The sequence below is a fragment of the Salmo trutta genome, chromosome 29, assembly GCF_901001165.1.
Source record: "Salmo trutta chromosome 29, fSalTru1.1, whole genome shotgun sequence".
Taxonomy (NCBI): Eukaryota; Metazoa; Chordata; class Actinopteri; order Salmoniformes; family Salmonidae; genus Salmo; species Salmo trutta.
Genome location: NC_042985.1, coordinates 14,438,620 through 14,465,629, shown reverse-complemented (window position 1 = coordinate 14,465,629; position 27,010 = coordinate 14,438,620). Strand labels below are relative to the sequence as shown.

Below are 27,010 nucleotides of genomic sequence, written 5' to 3'. Positions count from 1 at the left end.
GTTACCCTAAAGGATAGTTGTAGAGTGGGTGACTGTTTTAACAGGGTAGTAGGGTGTAATGAGAGTTTACCTAACAGGATAGTGTAGAGTGGCTGACTGTTTTAAACAGGGTAGTAGGGTTGTAATGAGAGTTTACCTAACGGATAGTTTGTAGATTGGTGACTGTTTAACAGGGTAGGTAGGGTTGGAATGTGAGTTACCTAAAGTATAGTGTAGAGTGGTGACTGTTTTAAAAGGGTAGTAGGGTTGTAATTAGAGTTTACATAAAGGATAGTTGTAGCGTGGTGACCTTGTTTTTAACAGGGTAGTAGGGTTTGTAATGAGAGTTTACCTAAAGGATAGTTGTAGAGTGGTGACTGTTTTAACAGCGGTAGTAGGGTTGTAATGGAGTTTACCTAAAGGATAGTTGTATGAGTGGTGACTGTTTAACAGGGTAGTAGGGTTGTAATGAGATTTTACCTAAAGGATAGTTGTAAGTGGTTGACTGTTTTAACAGTAGTAGGGTTGTAATGAGTTTACCTAAAGGATAGTTGTAGAGTGTGACTGTTTTTAACAGGGTAGTAGGGTTGTAATGAGAGTTTACCTAAGGATAGTTGTAGAGTGGTGACTGTTTTAACAGGGTAGTAGGGTTGTAATGAGTTTACCTAAAGGATGTTTGGAGTGGGTGACTGTTTTAACAGGGTAGTAGGGTTGTAATAGTTTTACCTAAAGGATAGTTGTAGAGTGGTGCTGTTTTAACAGGGTAGTAGGGTTGTAATGAGAGTTTACCTAAAGGATAGTTGTAGAGTGGTGACTGTTTTAACAGGGTAGTAGGGTTGTAATGAGAGTTTACCTAATGCTGTGGTGACTGTTTTAACAGGGTAGTAGGGTTGTAATGAGAGTTTACCTAAAGGATAGTTGTAGAGTGGTGACTGTTTTTTTTAGGGTAGTAGGTTGTAATGAGAGTTAACCTAAAGGATAGTTGTAGAGTGGTGACTGTTTTAACAGGGTAGAGGGTTTGTAATGAAGAGTTTACCTAAAGGATAGTTGTAGAGTGGTGACTGTTTTAACAGGGTAGTAGGGTTGTAATGGAGTTTACTAAAGGATAGTTGTAGATGTGTGACTGTTTTAACAGGGTAGTAGGTTGTAAGTGAGATTTACCTAAGGATAGTTGTAGAGTTGTGACTGTTTTAACAGGGTAGTAGGGTTGTAATGAGAGTTTACCTAAAGGATAGTTGTAGAGTGGTGACTGTTTTAACAGGGTAGTAGGGTTGTAATGAGTTTACCTAAAGGATAGTTGTAGAGTGGTGACTGTTTTAACAGGGTAGTAGGGTTGTAATGAGAGTTTACCTAAAGGATAGTTGTAGAGTGGTGACTGTTTTAACAGGGTAGTAGGGTTGTAATGAGTTACCTAAAGGATAGTTGTTTACCTAAAGGATAGTTGTAGAGTGGTGACTGTTTTAACAGGGTAGTAGGGTTGTAATGAGAGTTTACCTAAAGGATAGTTGTAGAGTGGTGACTGTTTTAACAGGGTAGTAGGGTTGTAATGAGTTTACCTAAAGGATAGTTGTAGAGTGGTGACTGTTTTAACAGGGTAGTAGGGTTGTAATGAGTTTACCTAAAGGATAGTTGTAGAGTGGTGACTGTTTTAACAGGGTAGTAGGGTTGTAATGAGATTACCTAAAGGATAGTTGTAGAGTGGTGACTGTTTTAACAGGGTAGTAGGGTTGTAATGAGAGTTTACCTAAAGATAGTTGTAGAGTGGTGACTGTTTTAACAGGGTAGTAGGGTTGTAATGAGAGTTTACCTAAAGGATAGTTGTAGAGTGGTGACTGTTTTAACAGGGTAGTAGGGTTGTAATGAGAGTTTACCTAAAGGATAGTTGTAGAGTGGTGACTGTTTTAACAGGGTAGTAGGGTTGTAATGAGAGTTTACCTAAAGGATAGTTGTAGAGTGTTGACTGTTTTAACAGGGTAGTAGGGTTGTAATGAGAGTTACTAAAGGATAGTTGTAGAGTGGTGACTGTTTTAACAGGGTTAAGTAGGGTTGTAATGAGAGTTTACCTAAAGGATAGTTGTAGAGTGGTGATGTTTTTAACAGGTGTAGTAGGGTTGTAATGAGAGTTTACCTAAAGGATAGTTGTAGAGTGGTGACTGTTTTAAACAGGGTATAGGGTTGTAATGAGAGTTTACCTAAAGGATAGTTGTAGAGTGGTGACTGTTTTAACAGGGTAGTAGGGTGTAATGAGTTTACCCTTAAGGATAGTTGTAGAGTGGGTGACTGTTTTAACAGGGTAGTAGGGTTGTAATGAGAGTTTACCTAAAGGATAGTTGTAGAGTGGTGACTGTTTTAACAGCGGTAGTTAGGTTGTAATGAGAGTTTACCTAAAGGATAGTTGTAGAGTGGTGACTGTTTTAACAGGGTAGTAGGGTTGTAATGAGTTTACCTAAAGGATAGTTGTAGAGTGTGACTGTTTTAACAGGGTAGTCAGGGTTGTTGGAGTTTACCTAAGGATAGTTGTGAGTGGTGACTGTTTTAACAGGGTAGTAGGGTTGTAATGAGAGTTTTCCTAAGGATAGTTGTAGAGTGGTGACTGTTTTAACAGGGTAGTAGGGTTGTAATGAGAGATTACCTAAAGGATAGTTGTAGAGTGGTGACTGTTTTAACAGGGTAGTAGTGGTTGTAATGATTTTACCTAAAGGATAGTTGTAGAGTGCTGACTGTTGTAACAGGGTAGTAGGGTTGTAATGAGAGTTTACCTAAAGGATAGTTTAGAGTGTGACTGTTTTAACGGGTAGTAGGGTTGTAATGAGTTTACCTAAAGGATAGTTGTAGAGTGTTGACTGTTTTAACAGGTAGTAGGGTTGTAATGAGTTTACCTAAAGTATAGTTGTAGAGTGTGACTGTTTTAACAGGGTAGTAGGTTGTAATGAGAGTTTACCTAAAGGATAGTTGTAGAGTGGTGACTGTTTTTAACAGGTATAGGGTGTAATGAGAGTTTACCTAAAGGATAGTTGTAGAGTGGTGACTGTTTTAACAGGGTAGTAGGGTTTACATGAGTTTACCTAAGGATAGTTTCAGAGTGTGACTGTTTTTAACAGGGTAGTAGGGGTTGTAATGAGTTTTACCTAAAGGTAGTTTGTAGAGTGCTGACTGTTGTAACAGGGTATTAGGGTTGTAATGAGAGTTTACCTAAAGGATAGTTGTGATGGTGACTGTTTTTAACAGGGTAGTAGGGTTGTAATGAGTTTACCTAAAGGATAGTTGTAGAGTGGTGACTGTTTTAACAGGGTAGTGGGTTGTAATGAGAGTTTACCTAAGGATAGTTGTAGAGTGGTGACTGTTTTTAACAGGGTAGTAGGGTTGTAATGAGAGTTTACCTAAAGGATAGTTGTAGAGTGTGACTGTTTTATTAGGGTAGTAGGTCTGTAATGAGAGTTTACCTAAAGGATAGTTGTTAGAGTGCGGACTGTTTTAACAGGGTAGCTAGGGTTGTAATGAGAGTTTACCCTAAAGGATTATTTGTAGAGTGGTGACCTGTTTTAACAGGGTAGTCGGGTTTGTAATGTGAGTTTACCTAAAGGATAGTTGTCGAGTGGTGGGTGACTGTTTTAAACAGGGTAGTAGGGTGTAATGAGAGTTTACCTAAAGGATAGTTGTAGAGTGGTGGATCTGTTTTAACAGGGGGTAGTTAGGGGTTTTTTTGTACTGAGTTTACCAAAGAATAGTTGTTAGAGTGGTGCCTGTTTTTTTTAACAGGGTAGTAGGGTTGTTAATGAGAGGTTTACCTTAAAGGATAGTTGTAGAGTGGTGACTGTTTAACAGGGTAGTAGGGTTTGTAATGAGAGTTTACCAAAAGGATAGTTGTAGAGTGGTGACTGTTTTACACAGGGTAGTAGGGTTGTAATGAGAGTTTACCCTAAAGGATAGTTGTAGATTGGTGACTGTTTTTTAACAGGGTAGTGAGGGTTGTAATGAGGTTACCTAAAGATAGTTGTAGAGTGGTGACTGTTTAACAGGTAGTAGGGTTGTAATAGTTTACCTAAAGGATAGTTGTAGTGGTGACTGTTTTAACAGGTAGTAGGGTTGTAATGAGTTTACCTAAAGGATAGTTGTAGATGGTGACTGTTTTGTAACAGGGTAGTAGGTTGTCATGAGTTTTACCTAAAGTATAGTTGTAGAGTGGTGACTGTTTTAACAGGGTAGTAGGGTTGTAATGAGAGTTTACCTAAAGGATAGTTGTAGAGTGGTTGACTGTTTTAACAGGGTAGTAGGGTTGTAATGAGATTTACCTAAAGTAGTTGTAGAGTGTGACTGTTTTAACAGGGTAGTAGGGTTTAATGAGAGTTTTACCTAAAGGATAGTTGTAGAGTGTGACTGTTTTAACAGGGTAGTAGGGTTTTTAAGAGAGTTTACCTAAAGGATAGTTGTAGAGTGGTGACTGTTTTAACAGGGTATAGCGTTGTAATGTGAGTTTACCTAAAGGATAGTTGTAGAGTGGTGAACTGTTTAAACAGGGTAGTAGGGTTTTGTAATGAGTTTAACTTAAAGGATAGTTGTAGAGTGGTGACTGTTTTAGGACAGGTTGGTTGTAGTACCTAAGGATAGTTTGTAAGTGTTGACTGGGTTTTAACAGGGTAGTAGGTTTGTTATGAGAGTTTACCCTAAAGGATAGTTTGTAGAGTGGTGACTGGTTTAACAGGGTAGTGAGGGTTGTAATGAGTTTACCTAAAGGATAGTTGTAGAGATTGGTGACTGTTTTAACAGGGTAGTAGGGTTGTAATGAGATTTACATAAAGGATAGGTTGTAGAGGTGGGTGACTGTTTTAACGAGGTAGTAGGGTTGTAATGAGAGTTAACCGTAAAGGATAGTTGTAGAGTGGTGACTGTTTATATCAGGGTAGTAGGGTCTGTAATGAGATATTACCTAAAGGATAGTCTTGTATGAGTGGTGAATGTTTAAAACAGGGTAAGTAGGGTTGTAATGAGAGTTTACCTAAAGGATATGTGTAGAGTGGTGACTGTTTTAAAAGGTAGTAGGGTTTGTAATGAGAGTTTACCTAAAGGATAGTTGTAGAGTGGTGACTGTTTTAACAGGGTAGTAGGGTTGTAATGAGAGTTTACCTAAAGGATAGTTGTAGAGTGGTGACTGTTTTAACAGGGTAGTAGGGTTGTAATGAGTTTTACCTAAAGGATAGTTGTAGAGTGGGACTGTTTTACAGGGTAGTAGGGTTGTAATGAGAGTTTACCTAAAGATAGTTGTAGAGTGGTGACTGTTTTTAACAGGGTAGTAGGGTTGTAATGAGAGTTTACCTAAAGGATAGTTGTAGAGTGGTGACTGTTTTAACAGGGGTAGTAGGGTTTTGTAATGAGAGTTTACCTAAAGGATAGTTTGTAGATTGGTGACTGTTTTAACAGGGTAGTAGGGTTGTAATGAGTTTACCTAAAGGATAGTTTGTAGAGTGGTGACTGTTTAACAGGGTAGTAGGGTTGTAATGAGAGTTTACCTAAAGGATAGTTGTAGAGTGGTGGACTGTTTTAACAGGGTAGTAGGTTGTAATGAGAGTTTACCTAAAGGATAGTTGTAGAGTGGTGACTGTTTTAACAGGGTAGTAGGGTTGTAATGAGGTTTACCTAAAGGATAGTTGTAGAGTGGTGACTGTTTTAAACAGGGGTAGTAGGGTTGTAATGAGAGTTTACCTAAAGGATAGTTGTAGAGTGGTGACTGTTTTAACAGGGTAGTAGGGTTGTAATGACTTTACCTAAAGGCTAGTTGTAGAGTGGTGACTGTTTTAACAGGGTAGTAGGGTTGTAATGAGTTTACCTAAAGGATAGTTGTCGAGTGGTGACTGTTTTAACAGGGTAGTAGGGTTGTAATGAGGTTTACCTAAAGGATAGTTGTAGAGTGTGACTGTTTTATCAGGGTAGTAGGGTGTAATGGAGTTTACCTAAAGGATAGTTGTAGAGTGGTGACTGTTTTAACAGGGTAGTAGGGTTGTAATGAGAGTTACCTAAAGGATAGTTGTAGAGTGGTGACTGTTTTAACAGGTAGTAGGTTGTAATGAGAGTTTACCTAAAGGATAGTTGTAGTAGTGGTGACTGTTTTAACAGGGTAGTAGGGTTGTAATGAGGTTTACCTAAAGGATAGTTAGAGTGGTGACTGTTTTAACAGGGTTAGTGGGTTGTAATGAGTTTACCTAAAGGATAGTTGCAGAGTGGTGACTGTTTTAACAGGTAGTAGGGTTGTAATGAGTTTACCTAAAGGATAGTTGTAGAGTGCTGACTGTTGTAACAGGGTAGTAGGTTGTAATGAGAGTTTACCTAAAGGATAGTTGTAGAGTGTGACTGTTTTAACAGGGTAGTAGGGTTGGTAATGAGTTTACCTAAGGATAGTTGTAGAGTGGGACTGTTTTAACCGGGTAGTAGGTTGTAATGAGAGTTTACCTAAGGATAGTTTTAGAGTGTGACTGTGTTGGGTTGTGTATAGGGTGTTGTCAGAGTTTACCTAAGTATAGTTGTAGAGTGGTGACTGTTTTAACAGGGTAGTAGTTTATATGAGAGTTTACCTAAAGGATAGTTGTAGAGTGGTGACTGTTTTAACAGGGTAGTAGGGTTGTAATGAGAGTTTACCTAAAGGATAGTTGTAGAGTGGTGACTGTTTTAACAGGGTAGTAGGGTTGTAATGAGAGTTTACCTCAAGGATAGTTGTAGAGTGGTGACTGTTTTAACAGGGTAGTAGGGTTGTAATGAGTTTACCTAAAGGATAGTTGTAGAGTGGTGACTGTTTTACAGGGTAGTAGGGTTGTAATGAGAGTTTACCTAAAGGATAGTTGTAGAGTGGTGACTGTTTTAACAGGGTAGTAGGGTTGTAATGGAGTTTACCTAAAGGATAGTTGTAGAGTGGTGACTGTTTTAACAGGGTAGTAGGGTTGTAATGAGAGTTTACCTAAAGGATAGTTGTAGAGTGGTGACTGTTTTAACAGGGTAGTAGGGTTGTAATGAGAGTTTACCTAAAGGATAGTTGTAGAGTGGTGGACTGTTTTAACAGGGTAGTAGGGTTGTAATGAGAGTTTACCTAAAGGATAGTTGTAGAGTGGTGACTGTTTTAACAGGGTAGTAGGGTTGTAATGAGAGTTTACCTAAAGGATAGTTGTAGAGTGGTGACTGTTTTAACAGGGTAGTAGGGTTGTAATGGAGTTTACCTAAAGGATAGTTGTAGAGTGGTGACTGTTTTTAACAGGTAGTAGGGTTGTAATGAGAGTTTACCTAAAGGATAGTTGTAGAGTGGTGACTGTTTTAACAGGGTAGTAGGGTGTAATGAGAGTTTACCTAAAGGATAGTTGTAGAGTGGTTGACTGTTTTAACAGGGGTAGTAGGGTTGTAATGAGAGTTTACCCTAAAGGATAGTTGTAGAGTGGTGACTGTTTTTAGCAGGGTAGTAGGGTTGTAATGAGAGTTTACCTAAAGGATAGTTGTAGAGTGGTGACTGTTTTAACAGGGTCGTAGGGTTGTAATGAGTTTACCTAAAGGTTAGTTCTGGAGTGGTGACTGTTTTAACAGGGTAGTAGGGTTGTAATGAGAGTTTACCTAAAGGATAGTTGTAGAGTGGTGACTGTTTTAACAGGGTAGTAGGGTTGTAATGAGAGTTTACCTAAAGGATAGTTGTAGAGTGGTGACTGTTTTAACAGGGTAGTAGGGTTTGTAATGAGAGTTTACCTAAAGGATAGTTGTAGAGTGGTGACTGTTTTAAAAGGGTAGTAGGGTGTAATGAGGGGTTACCTAAAGGATAGTTGTAGAGTGGTGACTGTTTTAACAGGGTAGTAGGGTTGTAATGAGAGTTTACCTAAAGGATAGTTGTAGAGTGTTGACTGTTTTAACAGGGTAGTAGGGTTGTAATGAGTTTACCTAAAGGATAGTTGTAGAGTGGTGACTGTTTTAACAGGGTAGTAGGGTTGTAATGAGAGTTTACCTAAAGGATAGTTGTAGAGTGGTGACTGTTTTAACAGGGTAGTAGGGTTGTAATGAGAGTTTACCAAAAGGATAGTTGTAGAGTGGTGACTGTTTAACAGGGTAGTTAGGGTTGTAATGAGAGTTTACCTAAAGGATAGTTGTAGAGTGGTGACTGTTTTAACAGGGTAGTAGGGTTGTAATGAGGTTTACCTAAAGGATAGTTGTAGAGTGGTGACTGTTTTAACAGGGTAGTAGGGTTGTAATGAGTTTACCTAAAGGATAGTTGTAGAGTGGTGACTGTTTTAACAGGGTAGTAGGGTGTAATGAGAGTTACCTAAAGGATAGTTGTAGAGTGGTGACTGTTTTATCAGGGTAGTAGGGTTGTAATGTGAGTTTACCTAAAGGATAGTTGTAGAGTGGTGACTGTTTTAACAGGGTAGTAGGGTTGTAATGAGAGTTTACCTAAAGGATAGTTGTAGAGTGGTGACTGTTTTAACAGGGTAGTAGGGTTTGTAATGAGAGTTTACCTAAAGGATAGTTGTAGAGTGGTGACTGTTTTAACAGGGTAGTAGGGTTGTAATGAGAGTTTACCTAAAGGATAGTTGTAGAGTGGTGACTGTTTTAACAGGGTAGTAGGGTTGTAATGAGTTTACCTAAAGGATAGTTGCAGAGTGGTGACTGTTTTAACAGGGTAGTAGGGTTGTAATGAGTTTACCTAAAGGATAGTTGTAGAGTGCTGACTGTTGTAACAGGGTAGTAGGGTTGTAATGAGAGTTTACCTAAAGGATAGTTGTAGAGTGGTGACTGTTTTAACAGGGTAGTAGGGTTGTAATGAGAGTTTACCTAAAGGATAGTTGTAGAGTGGTGACTGTTTTAACAGGGTAGTAGCGTTGTAATGTGAGTTTACCTAAAGGATAGTTGTAGAGTGGTGACTGTTTTAACAGGGTAGTAGGGTTGTAATGAGAGTTTACCTAAAGGATAGTTGTAGAGTGGTGACTGTTTTAACAGGGTAGTAGGGTTGTAATGAGAGTTTACCTAAAGGATAGTTGTAGAGTGGTGACTGTTTTAACAGGGTAGTAGGGTTGTAATGAGTTTACCTAAAGGATAGTTGTAGAGTGGTGACGTTTTAACAGGGTAAGTAGGGGTTGTAATGAGAGTTTACCTAAAGGATAGTTGTAGAGTGGTGACTGTTTTAACAGGGTAGTAGGGTTGTAATGGAGTTTACCTTAAGGATAGTTGTCGAGTGGTGACTGTTTTAACAGGGTAGTAGGGTTGTAATGAGGTTTACCTAAAGGATAGTTGTAGAGTGGTGACTGTTTTAACAGGGTAGTAGGTTGTAATGATTTTACCTAAAGGATAGTTGTAGAGTGGTGACTGTTTGTAACAGGGTAGTAGGGTTTGTAATGAGAGTTTACCTAAAGGATAGTTGTAGAGTGGTGACTGTTTTAACAGGGTAGTAGGGTTGTAATGAGTTTACCTAAAGGATAGTTGTAGAGTGGTGACTGTTTTAACAGGGTAGTAGGGTTGTAATGAGAGTTTACCTAAAGGATAGTTGTAGAGTGGTGACTGTTTTAACAGGGTAGTAGGGTTGTAATGAGAGTTTACCTAAAGGATAGTTGTAGAGTGGTGACTGTTTTAACAGGGTAGTAGGGTTGTAATGAGAGTTTACCTAAAGGATAGTTGTAGAGTGGTGACTGTTTTAACAGGGTAGTAGGGTTGTAATGAGTTTACCTAAAGGATAGTTGTAGAGTGGTGACTGTTTTAACAGGGTAGTAGGGTTGTAATGAGTTTACCTAAAGGATAGTTGTAGAGTGGTGACTGTTTTAACAGGGTAGTAGGGTTGTAATGAGTTTACCTAAAGGATAGTTGTAGAGTGGTGACTGTTTTTATCAGGGTAGTAGGGTTGTAATGTGAGTTTACCTAAAGGATAGTTGTAGAGTGGTGACTGTTTTAACAGGGTAGTAGGGTTGTAATGAGTTTACCTAAAGGATAGTTGTAGAGTGGTGACTGTTTTAACAGGGTAGTAGGGTTGTAATGAGAGTTTACCTAAAGGATAGTTGTAGAGTGGTGACTGTTTTAACAGGGTAGTAGGGTTGTAATGAGAGTTTACCTAAAGGATAGTTGTAGAGTGGTGACTGTTTTAACAGGGTAGTAGGGTTGTAATGAGTTTACCTAAAGGATAGTTGCAGAGTGGTGACTGTTTTAACAGGGTAGTAGGGTTGTAATGAGTTTACCTAAAGGATAGTTGTAGAGTGCTGACTGTTGTAACAGGGTAGTAGGGTTGTAATGAGAGTTTACCTAAAGGATAGTTGTAGAGTGGTGACTGTTTTAACAGGGTAGTAGGGTTGTAATGAGAGTTTACCTAAAGGATAGTTGTAGAGTGGTGACTGTTTTAACAGGGTAGTAGCGTTGTAATGTGAGTTTACCTAAAGGATAGTTGTAGAGTGGTGACTGTTTTAACAGGGTAGTAGGGTTGTAATGAGAGTTTACCTAAAGGATAGTTGTAGAGTGGTGACTGTTTTAACAGGGTAGTAGGGTTGTAATGAGAGTTTACCTAAAGGATAGTTGTAGAGTGGTGACTGTTTTAACAGGGTAGTAGGGTTGTAATGGAGTTTACCTAAAGGATAGTTGTAGAGTGGTGACTGTTTTAACAGGGTAGTAGGGTTGTAATGAGAGTTTACCTAAAGGATAGTTGTAGAGTGGTGACTGTTTTAACAGGGTAGTAGGGTTGTAATGGAGTTTACCTAAGGATTGTTTGTAGAGTGGGACTGTTTTAACAGGGTAGTAGGGTTGTAATGAGAGTTTACCTAAAGGATAGTTGTAGAGTGGTGACTGTTTTAACAGGGTAGTAGGGTTGTAATGAGAGTTACCTAAAGGATAGTTGTAGAGTGGTGACTGTTTTAACAGGGTAGTAGGGTTGTAATGAGAGTTTACCTAAAGGATAGTTGTAGAGTGGTTGACTGTTTTACAGGGTAGTAGGGTTGTAATGAGTTTACCTAAAGGATAGTTGTAGAGTGGTGACTGTTTTACAGGGTAGTAGGGTTGTAATGAGTTTACCTAAAGGATAGTTGTAGAGTGGTGACTGTTTTAACAGGGTAGTAGGGTTGTAATGAGAGTTTACCTAAAGGATAGTTGTAGAGTGGTGACTGTTTTAACAGGGTAGTAGGGTTGTAATGAGAGATTACCTAAAGGATAGTTGTAGAGTGGTGACTGTTTTAACAGGGTAGTAGGGTTGTAATGATTTTACCTAAAGGATAGTTGTAGAGTGCTGACTGTTGTAACAGGGTAGTAGGGTTGTAATGAGAGTTTACCTAAAGGATAGTTGTAGAGTGGTGACTGTTTTAACAGGGTAGTAGGGTTGTAATGAGTTTACCTAAAGGATAGTTGTAGAGTGGTGACTGTTTTTAACAGGGTAGTAGGGTTGTAATGAGAGTTTACCTAAAGGATAGTTGTAGAGTGGTGACTGTTTTAACAGGGTAGTAGGGTTGTAATGAGAGTTTACCAAAAGGATAGTTGTAGAGTGGTGACTGTTTTAACAGGGTAGTAGGGTTGTAATGAGAGTTTACCTAAAGGATAGTTGTAGAGTGGTGACTGTTTAACAGGGTAGTAGGGTTGTAATGAGTTTACCTAAAGGATAGTTGTAGAGTGGTGACTGTTTTAACAGGGTAGTAGGGTTGTAATGAGTTTACCTAAAGGATAGTTGTAGAGTGGTGACTGTTTTAACAGGGTAGTAGGGTTGTAATGAGAGTTTACCTAAAGGATAGTTGTAGAGTGGTGACTGTTTTATCAGGGTAGTAGGGTTGTAATGTGAGTTTACCTAAAGGATAGTTGTAGAGTGGTGACTGTTTTAACAGGGTAGTAGGGTTGTAATGAGAGTTTACCTAAAGGATAGTTGTAGAGTGGTGACTGTTTTAACAGGGTAGTAGGGTTGTAATGAGAGTTTACCTAAAGGATAGTTGTAGAGTGGTGACTGTTTTAACAGGGTAGTAGGGTTGTAATGAGAGTTTACCTAAAGGATAGTTGTAGAGTGGTGACTGTTTTAACAGGGTAGTAGGGTTGTAATGAGTTTACCTAAAGGATAGTTGTAGAGTGGTGACTGTTTTAACAGGGTAGTAGGGTTGTAATGATTTTACCTAAAGGATAGTTGTAGAGTGCTGACTGTTGTAACAGGGTAGTAGGGTTGTAATGAGAGTTTACCTAAAGGATAGTTGTAGAGTGGTGACTGTTTTAACAGGGTAGTAGGGTTGTAATGAGTTTACCTAAAGGATAGTTGTAGAGTGGTGACTGTTTTAACAGGGTAGTAGGGTTGTAATGAGAGTTTACCTAAAGGATAGTTGTGGAGTGGTGACTGTTTTAACAGGGTAGTAGGGTTGTAATGAGAGTTTACCTAAAGGATAGTTGTAGAGTGGTGACTGTTTTAACAGGGTAGTAGGGTTGTAATGAGTTTACCAAAAGAATAGTTGTAGAGTGGTGACTGTTTTAACAGGGTAGTAGGGTTGTAATGAGAGTTTACCTAAAGGATAGTTGTAGAGTGGTGACTGTTTTAACAGGGTAGTAGGGTTGTAATGAGAGTTTACCAAAAGGATAGTTGTAGAGTGGTGACTGTTTTAACAGGGTAGTAGGGTTGTAATGAGAGTTTACCTAAAGGATAGTTGTCGAGTGGTGACTGTTTTAACAGGGTAGTAGGGTTGTAATGAGTTTACCTAAAGGATAGTTGTAGAGTTGTGACTGTTTTAACAGGGTAGTAGGGTTGTAATGAGTTTACCTAAAGGATAGTTGTAGAGTGGTGTCTGTTTTAACAGGGTAGTAGGGTTGTAATGAGAGTTTACCTAAAGGATAGTTGTAGAGTGGTGACTGTTTTAACAGGGTAGTATGGTTGTAATGAGTTGACCTAAAGGATAGTTGTAGAGTGGTGACTGTTTTAACAGGGTAGTAGGGTTGTAATGAGTTTACCTAAAGGATAGTTGTAGAGTGGTGACTGTTTTAACAGGGTAGTAGGGTTGTAATGAGAGTTTACCTAAAGGATAGTTGTAGAGTGGTGACTGTTTTAACAGGGTAGTAGGGTTGTAATGAGAGTTTACCAAAAGGATAGTTGTAGAGTGGTGACTGTTTTAACAGGGTAGTAGGGTTGTAATGAGAGTTTACCTAAAGGATAGTTGTAGAGTGGTGACTGTTTTAACAGGGTAGTAGGGTTGTAATGAGTTTACCTAAAGGATAGTTGTAGAGTGGTGACTGTTTTAACAGGGTAGTAGGGTTGTAATGAGTTTACCTAAAGGATAGTTGTAGAGTGGTGACTGTTTTAACAGGGTAGTAGGGTTGTAATGAGAGTTTACCTAAAGGATAGTTGTAGAGTGGTGACTGTTTTATCAGGGTAGTAGGGTTGTAATGTGAGTTTACCTAAAGGATAGTTGTAGAGTGGTGACTGTTTTAACAGGGTAGTAGGGTTGTAATGAGAGTTTACCTAAAGGATAGTTGTAGAGTGGTGACTGTTTTAACAGGGTAGTAGGGTTGTAATGAGAGTTTACCTAAAGGATAGTTGTAGAGTGGTGACTGTTTTAACAGGGTAGTAGGGTTGTAATGAGAGTTTACCTAAAGGATAGTTGTAGAGTGGTGACTGTTTTAACAGGGTAGTAGGGTTGTAATGAGTTTACCTAAAGGATAGTTGCAGAGTGGTGACTGTTTTAACAGGGTAGTAGGGTTGTAATGAGTTTACCTAAAGGATAGTTGTAGAGTGCTGACTGTTGTAACAGGGTAGTAGGGTTGTAATGAGAGTTTACCTAAAGGATAGTTGTAGAGTGGTGACTGTTTTAACAGGGTAGTAGGGTTGTAATGAGTTTACCTAAAGGATAGTTGTAGAGTGGTGACTGTTTTAACAGGGTAGTAGGGTTGTAATGAGAGTTTACCTAAAGGATAGTTGTGGAGTGGTGACGTTTTTAACAGGGTAGTAGGGTTGTAATGAGAGTTTACCTAAAGGATAGTTGTAGAGTGGTGACTGTTTTAACAGGGTAGTAGGGTTGTAATGAGAGTTTACCAAAAGGATAGTTGTAGAGTGGTGACTGTTTTAACAGGGTAGTAGGGTTGTAATGAGAGTTTACCTAAAGGATAGTTGTAGATTGGTGACTGTTTTAACAGGGTAGTAGGGTTGTAATGAGAGTTTACCTAAAGTATAGTGTTAGAGTGGTGACTGTTTTAACAGGGTAGTAGGGTTGTAATGAGTTTACCTAAAGTATAGTTGTAGAGTGGTGACTGTTTTAACAGGGTAGTAGGGTTGTAATGAGAGTTTACCTAAAGGATAGTTGTAGAGTGGTGACTGTTTTAACAGGGTAGTAGGGTTGTCATGAGTTTACCTAAAGGATAGTTGCAGAGTGGTGACTGTTTTAACAGGGTAGTAGGGTTGTAATGAGTTTACCTAAAGGATAGTTGTAGAGTGCTGACTGTTGTAACAGGGTAGTAGGGTTGTAATGAGAGTTTACCTAAAGGATAGTTGTAGAGTGGTGACTGTTTTAACAGGGTAGTAGGGTTGTAATGAGTTTACCTAAAGGATAGTTGTAGAGTGGTGAGTGTTTTAACAGGGTAGTAGGGTTGTAATGAGAGTTTACCTAAAGGATAGTTGTGGAGTGGTGACTGTTTTAACAGGGTAGTAGGGTTGTAATGAGAGTTTACCTAAAGGATAGTTGTAGAGTGGTGACTGTTTTAACAGGGTAGTAGGGTTGTAATGAGTTTACCAAAAGAATAGTTGTAGAGTGGTGACTGTTTTAACAGGGTAGTAGGGTTGTAATGAGAGTTTACCTAAAGGATAGTTGTAGAGTGGTGACTGTTTTAACAGGGTAGTAGGGTTGTAATGAGAGTTTACCTAAAGGATAGTTGTAGATTGGTGACTGTTTAACAGGGTAGTAGGGTTGTAATGAGAGTTTACCTAAAGTATAGTGTTAGAGTGGTGACTGTTTTAACAGGGTAGTAGGGTTGTAATGAGTTTACCTAAAGTATAGTTGTAGAGTGGTGACTGTTTTAACAGGGTAGTAGGGTTGTAATGAGAGTTTACCTAAAGGATAGTTGTAGAGTGGTGACTGTTTTAACAGGGTAGTAGGGTTGTCATGAGTTTACCTAAAGGATAGTTGTAGATTGGTGACTGTTTTAACAGGGTAGTAGATTTGTAATGAGAGTTTACCTAAAGGATAGTTGTAGAGTGGTGACTGTTTTAACAGGGTAGTAGGGTTGTAATGAGAGTTTACCTAAAGGATAGTTGTAGAGTGGTGACTGTTTTAACAGGGTAGTAGGGTTGTAATGAGAGTTTACCTAAAGGATAGTTGTAGAGTGGTGACTGTTTTAACAGGGTAGTAGGGTTGTAATGAGAGTTTACCTAAAGGATAGTTGTAGAGTTGTGACTGTTTTTACAGGGTAGTAGGGTTGTAATGAGAGTTTACCTAAAGGATAGTTGTAGAGTGGTGACTGTTTTAACAGGGTAGTAGGGTTGTAATGTGAGTTTACCTAAAGGATAGTTGTAGAGTGGTGACTGTTTTAACAGGGTAGTAGGGTTGTAATGAGAGTTTACCTAAAGGATAGTTGTAGAGTGGTGACTGTTTTAACAGGGTAGTAGGGTTGTAATGAGAGTTTACCTAAAGGATAGTTGTAGAGTGGTGACTGTTTTAACAGGGTAGTAGGGTTGTAATGAGTTTACCTAAAGGATAGTTGTAGAGTGGTGACTGTTTTAACAGGGTAGTTTTGTTGTAATGAGAGTTTACCTAAAGGATAGTTGTAGAGTGGTGACTGTTTTAACAGGGTAGTAGGGTTGTAATGAGTTTACCTAAAGGATAGTTGTAGAGTGGTGACTGTTTTAACAGGGTAGTAGGGTTGTAATGAGAGTTTAACTAAAGGATAGTTGTAGAGTGGTGACTGTTTTAACAGGGTAGTAGGGTTGTAATGAGAGTTTACCTAAAGGATAGTTGTAGAGTGGTGACTGTTTTAACAGGGTAGTAGGGTTGTAATGAGAGTTTACCAAAAGGATAGTTGTAGAGTGGTGACTGTTTTAACAGGGTAGTAGGGTTGTAATGAGAGTTTACCTAAAGGATAGTTGTAGAGTGGTGACTGTTTTAACAGGGTAGTAGGGTTGTAATGAGAGTTTACCTATAGGATAGTTGTAGAGTGGTGACTGTTTTAACAGGGTAGTAGGGTTGTAATGAGTTTACCTAAAGGATAGTTGTAGAGTGGTGACTGTTTTAACAGGGTAGTAGGGTTGTAATGAGTTACCTAAAGGATAGTTGTAGAGTGGTGACTGTTTTAACAGGGTAGTAGGGTTGTAATGAGTTTACCTAAAGGATAGTTGTAGAGTGGTGACTGTTTTAACAGGGTAGTAGAGTTGTAATGAGAGTTTACCTAAAGGATAGTTGTAGAGTGGTGACTGTTTTAACAGGGTAGTAGGGTTGTAATGAGAGTTTACCTAAAGTATAGTGTTAGAGTGGTGACTGTTTTAACAGGGTAGTAGGGTTGTAATGAGTTTACCTAAAGGATAGTTGTAGAGTGGTGACTGTTTTAACAGGGTAGTAGGGTTGTAATGAGAGTTTACCTAAAGGATAGTTGTAGAGTGGTGACTGTTTTAACAGGGTAGTAGGGTTGTAATGAGAGTTTACCTAAAGGATAGTTGTAGAGTGGTGACTGTTTTAACAGGGTAGTAGGGTTGTAATGAGTTTACCTAAAGGATAGTTGTAGAGTGGAGGTCTTTAGGAGGAGTAGTGGTGCTGAGAGGAGTCGATGCAGTCAGTAAATGCGTCCCAAATGGCACCCTATTCCCTACATAGTGCACCACTTTTGACCAGAGCCCTGTGGGTGCTATTGGGGACACAGACAAGAGTTCAGACCGGGGTCTGGGTGAACACAACGCAGCGCCGTGAAAAATAATGTAATTTATTCCTGTATCTCCATGGACACCAGCTCCCTGTTTAGATTGGTCATGCTGTGGAATTCTCTCCATCAGTATTCCGAGGAGAACGTCCAATTAGAGGAGTTGAGTAATGCTTCCAGGAGACTCTGGCCAATCACAGTTAAGTTATACCTTTAGGTGGAAGAGATACATAGGCTGAATGCAGGACTGGTTAAAGACTTGAGATGATAATATGATACACATATCCGTGTATGTGACAAAAAATGTTTTGTTGTTGATGTTATTGTTGGTGTTGTATGGACTAGCTCTTGAAGTTGGTGTGGTATGGACTAGCTCTTGAAGTTGGTGTTGTATGGACTAGCTCTTGAAGTTGGTGTTGTATGGACTAGCTCTTGGAGTTGGTGTTGTGTGGACTAGCTCTTGGTGTTGTGTGGACTAGCTCTTGGAGTTGGTGTTGTGTTGACTAGCTCTTGGAATTGGTGTTGTATGGACTAGCTCTTGAAGTTGGTGTTGTATGGACTAGCTCTTGGAATTGGTGTTGTGTGGACTAGCTCTTGGTGTTGTGTAGACTAGCTCTTGGAGTTGGGGTTGTGTGGACTAGCTCTTGGAGTTGGTGTTGTATGGACTAGCTCTTGGAATTGGTGTTGTGTGGACTAGCTCTTGGTGTTGTGTGGACTAGCTCTTGGAGTTGGTGTTGTGTTGACTAGCTCTTGGAATTGGTGTTGTATGGACTAGCTCTTGGAGTTGGTGTTGTGTGGACTAGCTCTTGGAGTTGGTGGTGTGTGAACTACGTCTTGGAGTTGGTGTTGTATGGACTAGCTCTTGGAGTTGGTGTTGTGTGGACTAGCTCTTGGAGCTGGTGTTGTGTGGACTAGCTCTTGGAGTTGGTGTTGTATGGACTAGCTCTTGGAGTTGGTGTTGTGTGGACTAGCTCTTGGAGTTGGTGGTGTGTTGGATATGTCTTTGATGGTTTCTCTGCCGTTCTTCCCTCATCAACACCTACGGTATCTTCAGAGTGAATCTGGGCTGTGCCTATTCTGCCGAGGCAACAGAGCTACAGAGCTTAGTCCCAAATGACACTGTATGCCCTATGTAGGACACTACTTTTGATCAGAAGTAGTTTGCTCTAGGTAATAGGATGACATTTGGAACACTGAGCTACAGCGCTTAGGATCATTTACTCTGAGCAGCTTTGGCTCATTGACTCACCCACTGTTTTCGGTCTGTATCTGATATTCCATAATGCATCAGTGACTGGATTATATCTGAACATGACTTTCTTGTTCCAGAGCCAATGGAGGATGACCTCTGAACTCATGAACTCCAGTGAGGTGGAGAGTGTGTGGGGGGGTGGAGTGTGTGTATGTGGCAGATGTGGCAGGGCTTTAAACAATTATCCTCTGTCTTAATGCAACAGTACAGAGTACATTTTTATTAGGCCTACTGCTGCCAACCTGGATAAGCATACATAGTTATTACCTCTCCCACACAGTCTTCCACACAGTCTGGTCTGAAGATGTGAAAAGTATATTAACTCTGTACGTGTTCTATCTGGTCTGAAGATGTGAAAAGCACATTAACTCTGTATGTGTTCTATCTGATCTGAAGATGTGAAAAGCACATTAACTCTGTATGTGTTCTATCTGGTCTGAAGATGTGAAAAGCACATGAACTCTGTATGTGTTCTATCTGGTCTGAAGATGTGAAAAGTACATTAACTCTGTATGTGTTCTATCTGGTCTGAAGATGTGAAAAGCACATTAACTCTGTATGTGTTCTATCTGATCTGAAGATGTGAAAAGCACATTAACTCTGTATGTGTTCTAACTGGTCTGAAGATGTGAAAAGTAAATTAACTCTGTATGTGTTCTATCTGGTCTGAAGATGTGAAAAGTACATTAACTCTGTACGTGTTCTATCTGGTCTGAAGATGTGAAAAGCACATTAACTCTGTATGTGTTCTATCTGGTCTGAAGATGTGAAAAGTACATTAACTCTGTACGTGTTCTATCTGGTCTGAAGATGTGAAAAGTACATTAACTCTGTACGTGTTCTATCTGGTCTGAAGATGTGAAAAGTACATTAACTCTGTACGTGTTCTATCTGGTCTGAAGATGTGAAAAGCACATTAACTCTGTATGTGTTCTATCTGATCTGAAGATGTGAAAAGCACATTAACTCTGTATGTGTTCTATCTGGTCTGAAGATGTGAAAAGCACATTAACTCTGTATGTGTTCTATCTGATCTGAAGATGTGAAAAGCACATTAACTCTGTATGAGTTCTATCTGGTCTGAAGATGTGAAAAGTACATTAACTCTGTATGTGTTCTATCTGGTCTGAAGATGTGAAAAGTACATTAACTCTGTACGTGTTCTATCTGGTCTGAAGATGTGAAAAGTACATTAACTCTGTACGTGTTCTATCTGGTCTGAAGATGTGAAAAGTACATTAACTCTGTACGTGTTCTATCTGGCCTGAAGATGTGAAAAGTACATTAACTCTGTACGTGTTCTATCTGGTCTGAAGATGTGAAAAGTACATTAACTCTGTATGTGTTCTATCTGGTCTGAGTGTACCCGAGTTAGATTGGTAACCTCACTCCTCAGATTGAAATGCCTTGAATTGCTAGCTTTTCGGTGGTGTAGCTGGCTAAGGCGTTGTCGAGTGTTTGCGAGACAGAGGACCCGAGATCAAGTAGCAGATTTAGGAGGGAGAAAAATGTATTGTTAAACAAGCAGTTTGACAATTGTTACATAAGCAAACATGCTTATTATCTCTCCCACACAGTCTCCTATACAGTCAGTCTGGTCGGAAGACTTAAAGGTACATGAACATGTACGTTTTCAATCTGGTCTGAGGAACCAACATTAAAATGAATGTGGTTAATGAAAGCTTACCCAAGTAAACTTCAGCCCAGCTTTAACAAAAAGGGTAATCAGGTGCTCAACTGGGGGGACAACTCTAAAAAAGTAGTCCTACCTCCAGGACACTTCAACAGGTGACTATCCCAGAAAAGAAAAAGGAACAGTCTGTCTGCATATTTTTTTATTTTACCTTTATTCAACCACGCAAGTCAGTTAAAAACAAATTCTTATTTTACAATGACGGTCTACCCAGACAAAACCCTCCCCTAATAACCCGGACGACGCTGGGACAATTGTGCGCCGCCCTATGGGACTCCCAATCACGGCTGGTTGTGATACAGCCCGGGATCGAACCAGGGTCTGTAGTGACGCTTCTAGCACTGAGATGCAATGCCTTAGACCGCTGCGCCACTCTGGAGTCTTTTAACATACATATACAGCATCTTTGTTTTACGGGACAGACAAGCAGGCTAAATGTACTGACTATGTCTGTTCTCTTTCTGGTCTGAAGACTGAAGACAGTGAATAAAGTGACTCTGACTCAGTACGCTTTCCTTCTGTCTTTTTCCCTTTCTCTCTCTCTCTTTTCCGTAGCAATATTTTCACGCCGGAGGAAACGGTCTGAAGAAGACGTTCCTTGAGAAGAGCCCTGACCTCAAGTCCCTCAAATACGCTCTGAGCCTTTACACACAGCCTACTGATGCCTTGATCAAGAAGTATATATGCACCCAAACCTCTCAAGGTAAGGTCCCTGAGCTAGTAGATATGCACCCAAACCTCTCAAGTTAAGGACACTGAGCTAGTAGATATGCACCCAAACCTCTCAAGGTAAGGACACTGAGATGGTAGATATGCACCCAAAGCTTTCAGTTAAGGACACTGAGGTAATAGACATGCACCCAAACCTCTCAAGATAAGGACACTGAGAAAGTAGATATGCACCCAAACCTCTCAAGATAAGGACACTGAGAAAGTAGATATGCACCCAAACCTCTCAAGGTAAACACTGAAATAGTAGATATGCACCCAAAGCTCTCATGATAACGACACTGAGCTAGTAGATATGCACCCAAACCTCTCAAGTTAAGGACACTGAGCTAGCAGATATGCACCCAAAGTTCTCATGGTAAGGACACTGATCTAGTAGATATGCAACCAAACCTCTCAAGATAAACACTGAGCTAGTAGATATGCAACCAAACCTCTCAAGATAAGGACACTGAGCTAGTGGATATGCACCCACACCTCTCAAGATAAGGACACTGAGCTAGTAGATATGCAACCAAACCTGTCAAGGTAAGGACACTGAACTAGTAGATATGCAACCAAAGCTCTCAAGTTAAGGACACCTCCGCTAGTATATACAGCCTATCCACTCAAGGGAAGAATACACTTAATCTGTTTCCCCAAATGTCCCTGAAAGTCCCCAAATGTCCTCTCTAGAGGTTAGGGTTAGAGTTCAGGGTTAGGTCAATTCCATTTCAGTCAATTCAGGAAGAAATTCCAATTCCATTTTTTTCTCATAGAGAAGCATTGTTGGAAATTGGAATTAGAATTTCAGTTAACTTCCTAACCCTGTTCACAGGAGGCTGGTTAGGGGAGGACGGCTCAAATTAATGACTGGAATGGGACGAAGGGAATTATATCATGTGTTTGATGAGCTGGATACCATTCCATTTATTCCATTACAGCCATTACTATGAGCCTGTCCTCCCCAATTAAGGTGCCACCAACCTCCTGTGACCCTGTGATAGTTATCCTTGCTTCTCTTACAGTGGGCTGCAGTGTTTTTCCATGTCAGCTTGGTTTCTCTCCAGTTTACCGTGTGAGATGGTTATTGCAGTAATTGCATTTTTTAATCTACTGCCTCCTTCAATCCCTTTCTCTTTCTATTTTACTCTTGCTTCTCTCTCTCTTTCTCACTCACTCTCTTTCGCTCTATTTGTCTCTCTGTCGCTCTCTCTCTTTCTCACTCACTCGCTCTCTGTTGCTCTCTCTGTCTCTCTCTCTGTCGCTCTCTCTCTCGCTCTCTCTCTGTCTCTCTCTCTCTGTCGCTCTATCTGTCCCAGTTCCATGCTGTGTTTTACTGTGTCTCTGTGGAAGTGTAGGTTTTCTGTTTTCTTAACAGAGTAGAGCTACCTGATGGTCTATCTAGGGCAGTGGTTCCCAAACTTTTTATAGTCCCGTACCCCTTCAAACATTCAACCTCCAACTGCATACCCCCTCTAGCACCAGGGTCAGCACACTCTCAAATGTTGTTTTTTGCCATCATTGTAAGCCTGCCACACACATACATTACGATACATTTATTACAAATAAATGTTTAAGTTTACATACACTTAGGTTGGAGTCATTAAAACTAATTTTTCAATCACTCCACAAATAACTTGTTAACAAACCATAGTTTTGGCAAGTCGGTTAGGACATCTACAAGTAATTTTTCCAACAATTGTTTACAGACAGATTATTTCACTTATAATTCACTGTATCACAATTTCAGTGGGTCAGAAGTTTACATACACGAAATTGACAGTGCCTTTAAACAGCTTGGAAAATTACAGAAAATTATGTCATGGCTTTAGAAGCTTCTGATAGGCTAATTGACATCATTTGAGTCAATTGGAGGTGTACCTGTGGATGTATTTCAAGGTCTAGCTTCAAACTCAGTGCCTCTTTGCTTGACATCATGGGAAAATCAAAAGAAATCAGCCAAGACCTCAGAAATAAAATTGTAGACGTCCAGAAGTCTGGTTCATCCTTGGGAGCAATTTCCAAACGCCTGAAGGTAGCCCGTTCATCTGTACAAACAATAGTAAGTATAAACACCATGGGACCACACAGTCGTTATACCGCTCAGGAAGAAGACTCGTTCTGTCTCCTAAAGATGAACATACTTTGGCGCGAGAAGTGCAAATCAATCCCAGAACAACAGCAAAGGACCTTGTGAAGACAAAAGTACAAAAGTATCAATATCCACAGCAAAACGAGTCCTATATCAACATAACCTGAAAGGCCGCTCAGCAAGGAAAAAGCCACTGCTCCAAAACCACCATAAAAAAGCCAGACTACGGTTTGCAACTGCACATGGGGAAAAAGATCATACTTTTTGTACAAAATCTCACGAAAATAGAACTGTTTGGCCATAATGATCATCGTTATGTTTGGAGGATAAAGGGGGAGGCTTGCAAGCCGAAGAATACCATCCCAACCGTGAAGCACGGGGATGGCAGCATCGTGTTGCCCCACGATGCTTTTATTTTTATTTTTTATTTCACCTTTATTTAACCAGGTAGGCTAGTTGAGAACAAGTTCTCATTTGCAACTGCGACCTGGCCAAGATAAAGCAAAGCAGTTCGACACATACAACAACACAGAGTTACACATGGAATAAACAAACATACAATCAATAATACAGTAGAAAGATCTATACACAGCATGTGCAAATGAGGTAGGATAAGAGAGGTAAGGCAATAAATAGGCCATGGTGGCAAAGAATTACAATATAGCAATTAAACACTGGAATGGTAGGATGTGCAGAAGATGAATGTGCAAATTGAGATACTGGGGTGCAACGGAGCAAGACAAATAAATAAATAAATAAATAAATACAGTATGGGGATGAGGTAGATTGGATGGTCTATTTACAGATGAGCTATGTACAGGTGCAGTGATCTGTGAGCTGCTCTGACAGCTGGTGCTTAAAGCTAGTGAGGGAGGTAAGAGTCTCCAGCTTCAGATATATTTGCAGTTCTTTCCAGTCATTGGCAGCAGAGAACTGGAAGGAGAGGCGGCCAAAGGATAAATTGGCTTTAGGGGTGACCAGTGAGATATACCTGCTGGAGCGCGTGTTACGGGTGGGTGATGCTATGGTGACCAGTGAGCTGAGATAAGGCGGGGCTTTACCTAGCAGAGACTTGTAGATGACCTGGATCCAGTGGGTTTGGTGACAAGTATGAAGTGAAGGCCAGCCATGAGATCATACAGGTCGCAGTGGTGGGTAGTATATGGGGCTTTGGTGACAAAACGGATGCCACTGTGATAGACTGCATCCAATTTGTTGAGTAGAGTGTTGGAGGCTATTTTGTAAATGACATCGCCGATGTTGAGGATCGGTAGGATGGTCAGTTTTACGAGGGTATGTTTGGCAGCATGAGTAAAGGATGCTTTGTTGCGAAATAGGAAGCCGATTCTAGATTTAATTTTGGATTGGAGATGTTTAATGTGAGTCTGGAAGGAGAGTTTACAGTCTAACCAGACACCTAGGTATTTGTAGTTGTCCACATATTTTAAGTCAGAACCGTCCAGAGTAGTGATGCTGGACAGGTGGGCAGGTGCGGGCAGCGATCGGTTGAAGAGCATGCATTTAGTTTTACTTGTATTTAAGAGCAGTTGGAGGCCATGGAAGGAGAGTTGTATGGCATTGAAGCTCATCTGGAGGTTAGTTAACACAGTGTCCAAAAAAGGGCCAGAGGTATACAGAATGGTGTCGTCTGCGTAGAGGTGGATCAAAGAATCACCAGCAGCGAAAGCGACATCATTGATGTATACAGAGAAGAGAGTTGGCCTGAGAATTGAACCCTGTGGCACCCCCATAGAGACTGCCAGAGGCCCGGACAACAGGCCCTCCGATTTGACACACTGAACTCTATCAGAGAAGTAGTTGGTGAACCAAGCGAGGCAATCATTTGAGAAACCAAGGCTGTTGAGTCTGCCAATAAGAATGTTGCGATTGACAGAGTCGAAAGCCTTAGCCAGGTCGATGAATATGGCTGCACAGTAATGTCTCTCATCGATGGCGGATATGATATCGTTCAGGACCTTGAGCGTGGTTGAGGTGCACCCATGACCAGCTCTGAAACCAGATTGCATAGCGGAGAAGGTACGGTGAGATTCAAAATGGTCGGTAATCTGTTTGTTAACTTGGCTTGGCAGAAAACTTAGAAAGGCAGGGTAGCATAGATATAGGTCTGTAGCAGTTTGGGTCTAGAGTGTCTCCTCCTTTGAAGAGGGGGATGACCACGGTAGCTTTCCAATCTATGGGAATCTCAGACGACACGAAAGAGAGGTTGTAATAGGCTAGTAATAGGGGTTGCAATAATCTCGGCAGATAATTTTAGAAAGAGAAGTTCCAGATTGTCTTGCCCGGCTGATTTTTAGGGGTCCAGATTTTGCAGCTCTTTCAGAACATCAGCTATCTGGATTTGGGTGAAGGAGAAGTGGTGGAGGTTTGGGCGAGTTGCTGTGGGGAGCGCAAGGCTGTTGACTGGGGTAGGAGTTTCTAGGTGGAAAGCATGTCCAGTCGTAGAAAAATGCTTATTGAAATTCTCAATTATTGTGGATTTATCGGTAGTGACAGAGTTTCCAAGCCCCAGTGCAGTGGGCAGCTGGGAGGAGGTGCTCTTATTCTCTATGGACTTTACATTGTCCCAGAACTTTTTTGAGTCAAACAAACATTTCTGTTTGAAAAAGCTAGCCTTAGCTTTCCCAACTGCCTGTGTATATTGGTTCCTAACTTCCCTAAAAAGTTGCATATCACGGGGGCTGTTCGATGCTAATGCAGAACACCACAGGATGTTTTTGTGCTGGTCAAGGGCAGACATGTCTGGAGTGAACCAAGGGCTATATCTGTTCCTAGTTCAACATTTTTTGAATGGAGCATGCTTATTTAAGATGGTGAGGAAGGCACTTTTAAAGAATAACCAGGCATCTTCTACTGACGGGATGAGGTCAATGTCATTCCAGGATACCCAGGCCAGGTCAATTAGAAAGGCCTGTTCGCAGAAGTGTTTTAGGGAGTGTTTGACGGTGATGAGGGGTGGTCGTTTGACCGCAGACCCATTACGGATGCAGGCAATGAGGCAGTGATCACTGAGATCTTGGTTGAAAACAGCAGAGGTGTATTTGCAGGGCGAGTTAGTTAGGATGACATCTATGAGGGTGCCCATGTTTACGGATTTGGGATTGTACCTGGTAGGTTCATTGATAATTTGGGGGCATCCAACTTAGATTGTAGGATGGCCTGGGTGTTAAGCATGTCCCAGTTTAGGTCACCTAGCAGCACGAGCTCAGAAGATAGATGGGGGGCAATCAATTCACATATGGTGTCCAGGGCACAGCTGGGGGCAGAGGGTGGTCTATAGCAAGCGGCAACGGTGAGAGACTTGTTTCTGGAAAGGTACATTTTTAGAAGTAGAAGCTCGAATTGTTTTGGTACAGACCTGGATAGTAGGACAGAACACTGCAGGCGATCTCTGCAGTAGATTGCAACACCGCCCCCTTTGGCAGTTCTATTTTGGCAGAAAATGTTATAGTTAGAGATGGAAATGTCAGGGGTTTTGGTGGTTTTCCTAAGCCAGGATTCAGACACAGCTAAGACATCCAGGTTGGCAGAATGTGCTAAAGCAGTGAACAAAGCAAACTTAGGGAGTAGGCTTCTAATGTTAACATGCATGAAACCAAGGCTTTTACGGTTACAGAAGTAAACAAATGAGAGCACCTGGGGAGTAGGAGTGGAGCTAGGCACTGCAGGTCCTGGATGAACCTCTACATCACCAGAGGAACAGAGGAGAAGCAGGATAAGGGTACAGCTAAAGACTATAAGAACTGGCCGTCTAGCATGTTCGGAACAGAGAGTAAAGGGAGCAGGTTTCTGGACAATAGCATAGATTCAAGGCATAATATACAGACAAAGGTATGGTAGGAAAAGAGTACATTGGAGGTAAACCTAGGCGTTGAGTAATGAAGAGAGAGATATAGTCTCTAGAGATGTTTAAACCAGGTGATGACATTGTGTTGTTTTTTTGCTATATCATTTTTATATACTTCCCATCCTACCATCCCTAACCTGATTGGAGTAAACTAACGATCCTACCATCCCTAACCTGATTGGAGTAAGCTAACGATCCTACCATCCCTAACCTGATTGGAGGTAACTAACGATCCTACCATTCCTAACCTGATTGGAGTAAACTAACGATCCTACCATCCCTAACCTGATTGGAGTAAACTAACCTGATTTTAGGTAACTAACGATCCTACCATTTCTAACCTGATTGGAGTAAACTAACGATCCTACCATCCCTAACCTGATTGGAGTAAACTAACCGGATTGGAGGTAACTAACGATCCTACCATTCCTAACCTGATTGGAGTAAACTTACGATCCTACCATCCCTAACCTGATTGGAGTAAACTTACGATCCTACCATCCTAACCTGATTGGAGTAAACTAACGATCCTACCATCCTAACCTGATTGGAGTAAACTAGCGATCCTACCATCCTAACCTGATTGGAGTAAACTTACGATCCTACCATCCTAACATGATAGTAAACTAA

The 27,010-nt window shown here is 40.6% G+C and overlaps 1 protein-coding gene across 4 annotated transcripts in view; it reads left to right on the top strand.

The window, feature by feature from the left end:
* LOC115166986 (protein unc-13 homolog C-like) overlaps positions 1–27,010 on the top strand; it is a 223,886-nt gene that overhangs the window by 176,757 nt on the left and 20,119 nt on the right. For all 4 annotated transcript variants that reach the window (XM_029720976.1, XM_029720977.1, XM_029720975.1 and 1 more), the window contains one exon: positions 20,268–20,415. In XM_029720976.1, the coding sequence (XP_029576836.1) occupies positions 20,268–20,415 (148 nt within the window). The remainder of the gene's footprint in view (positions 1–20,267; positions 20,416–27,010) is intronic.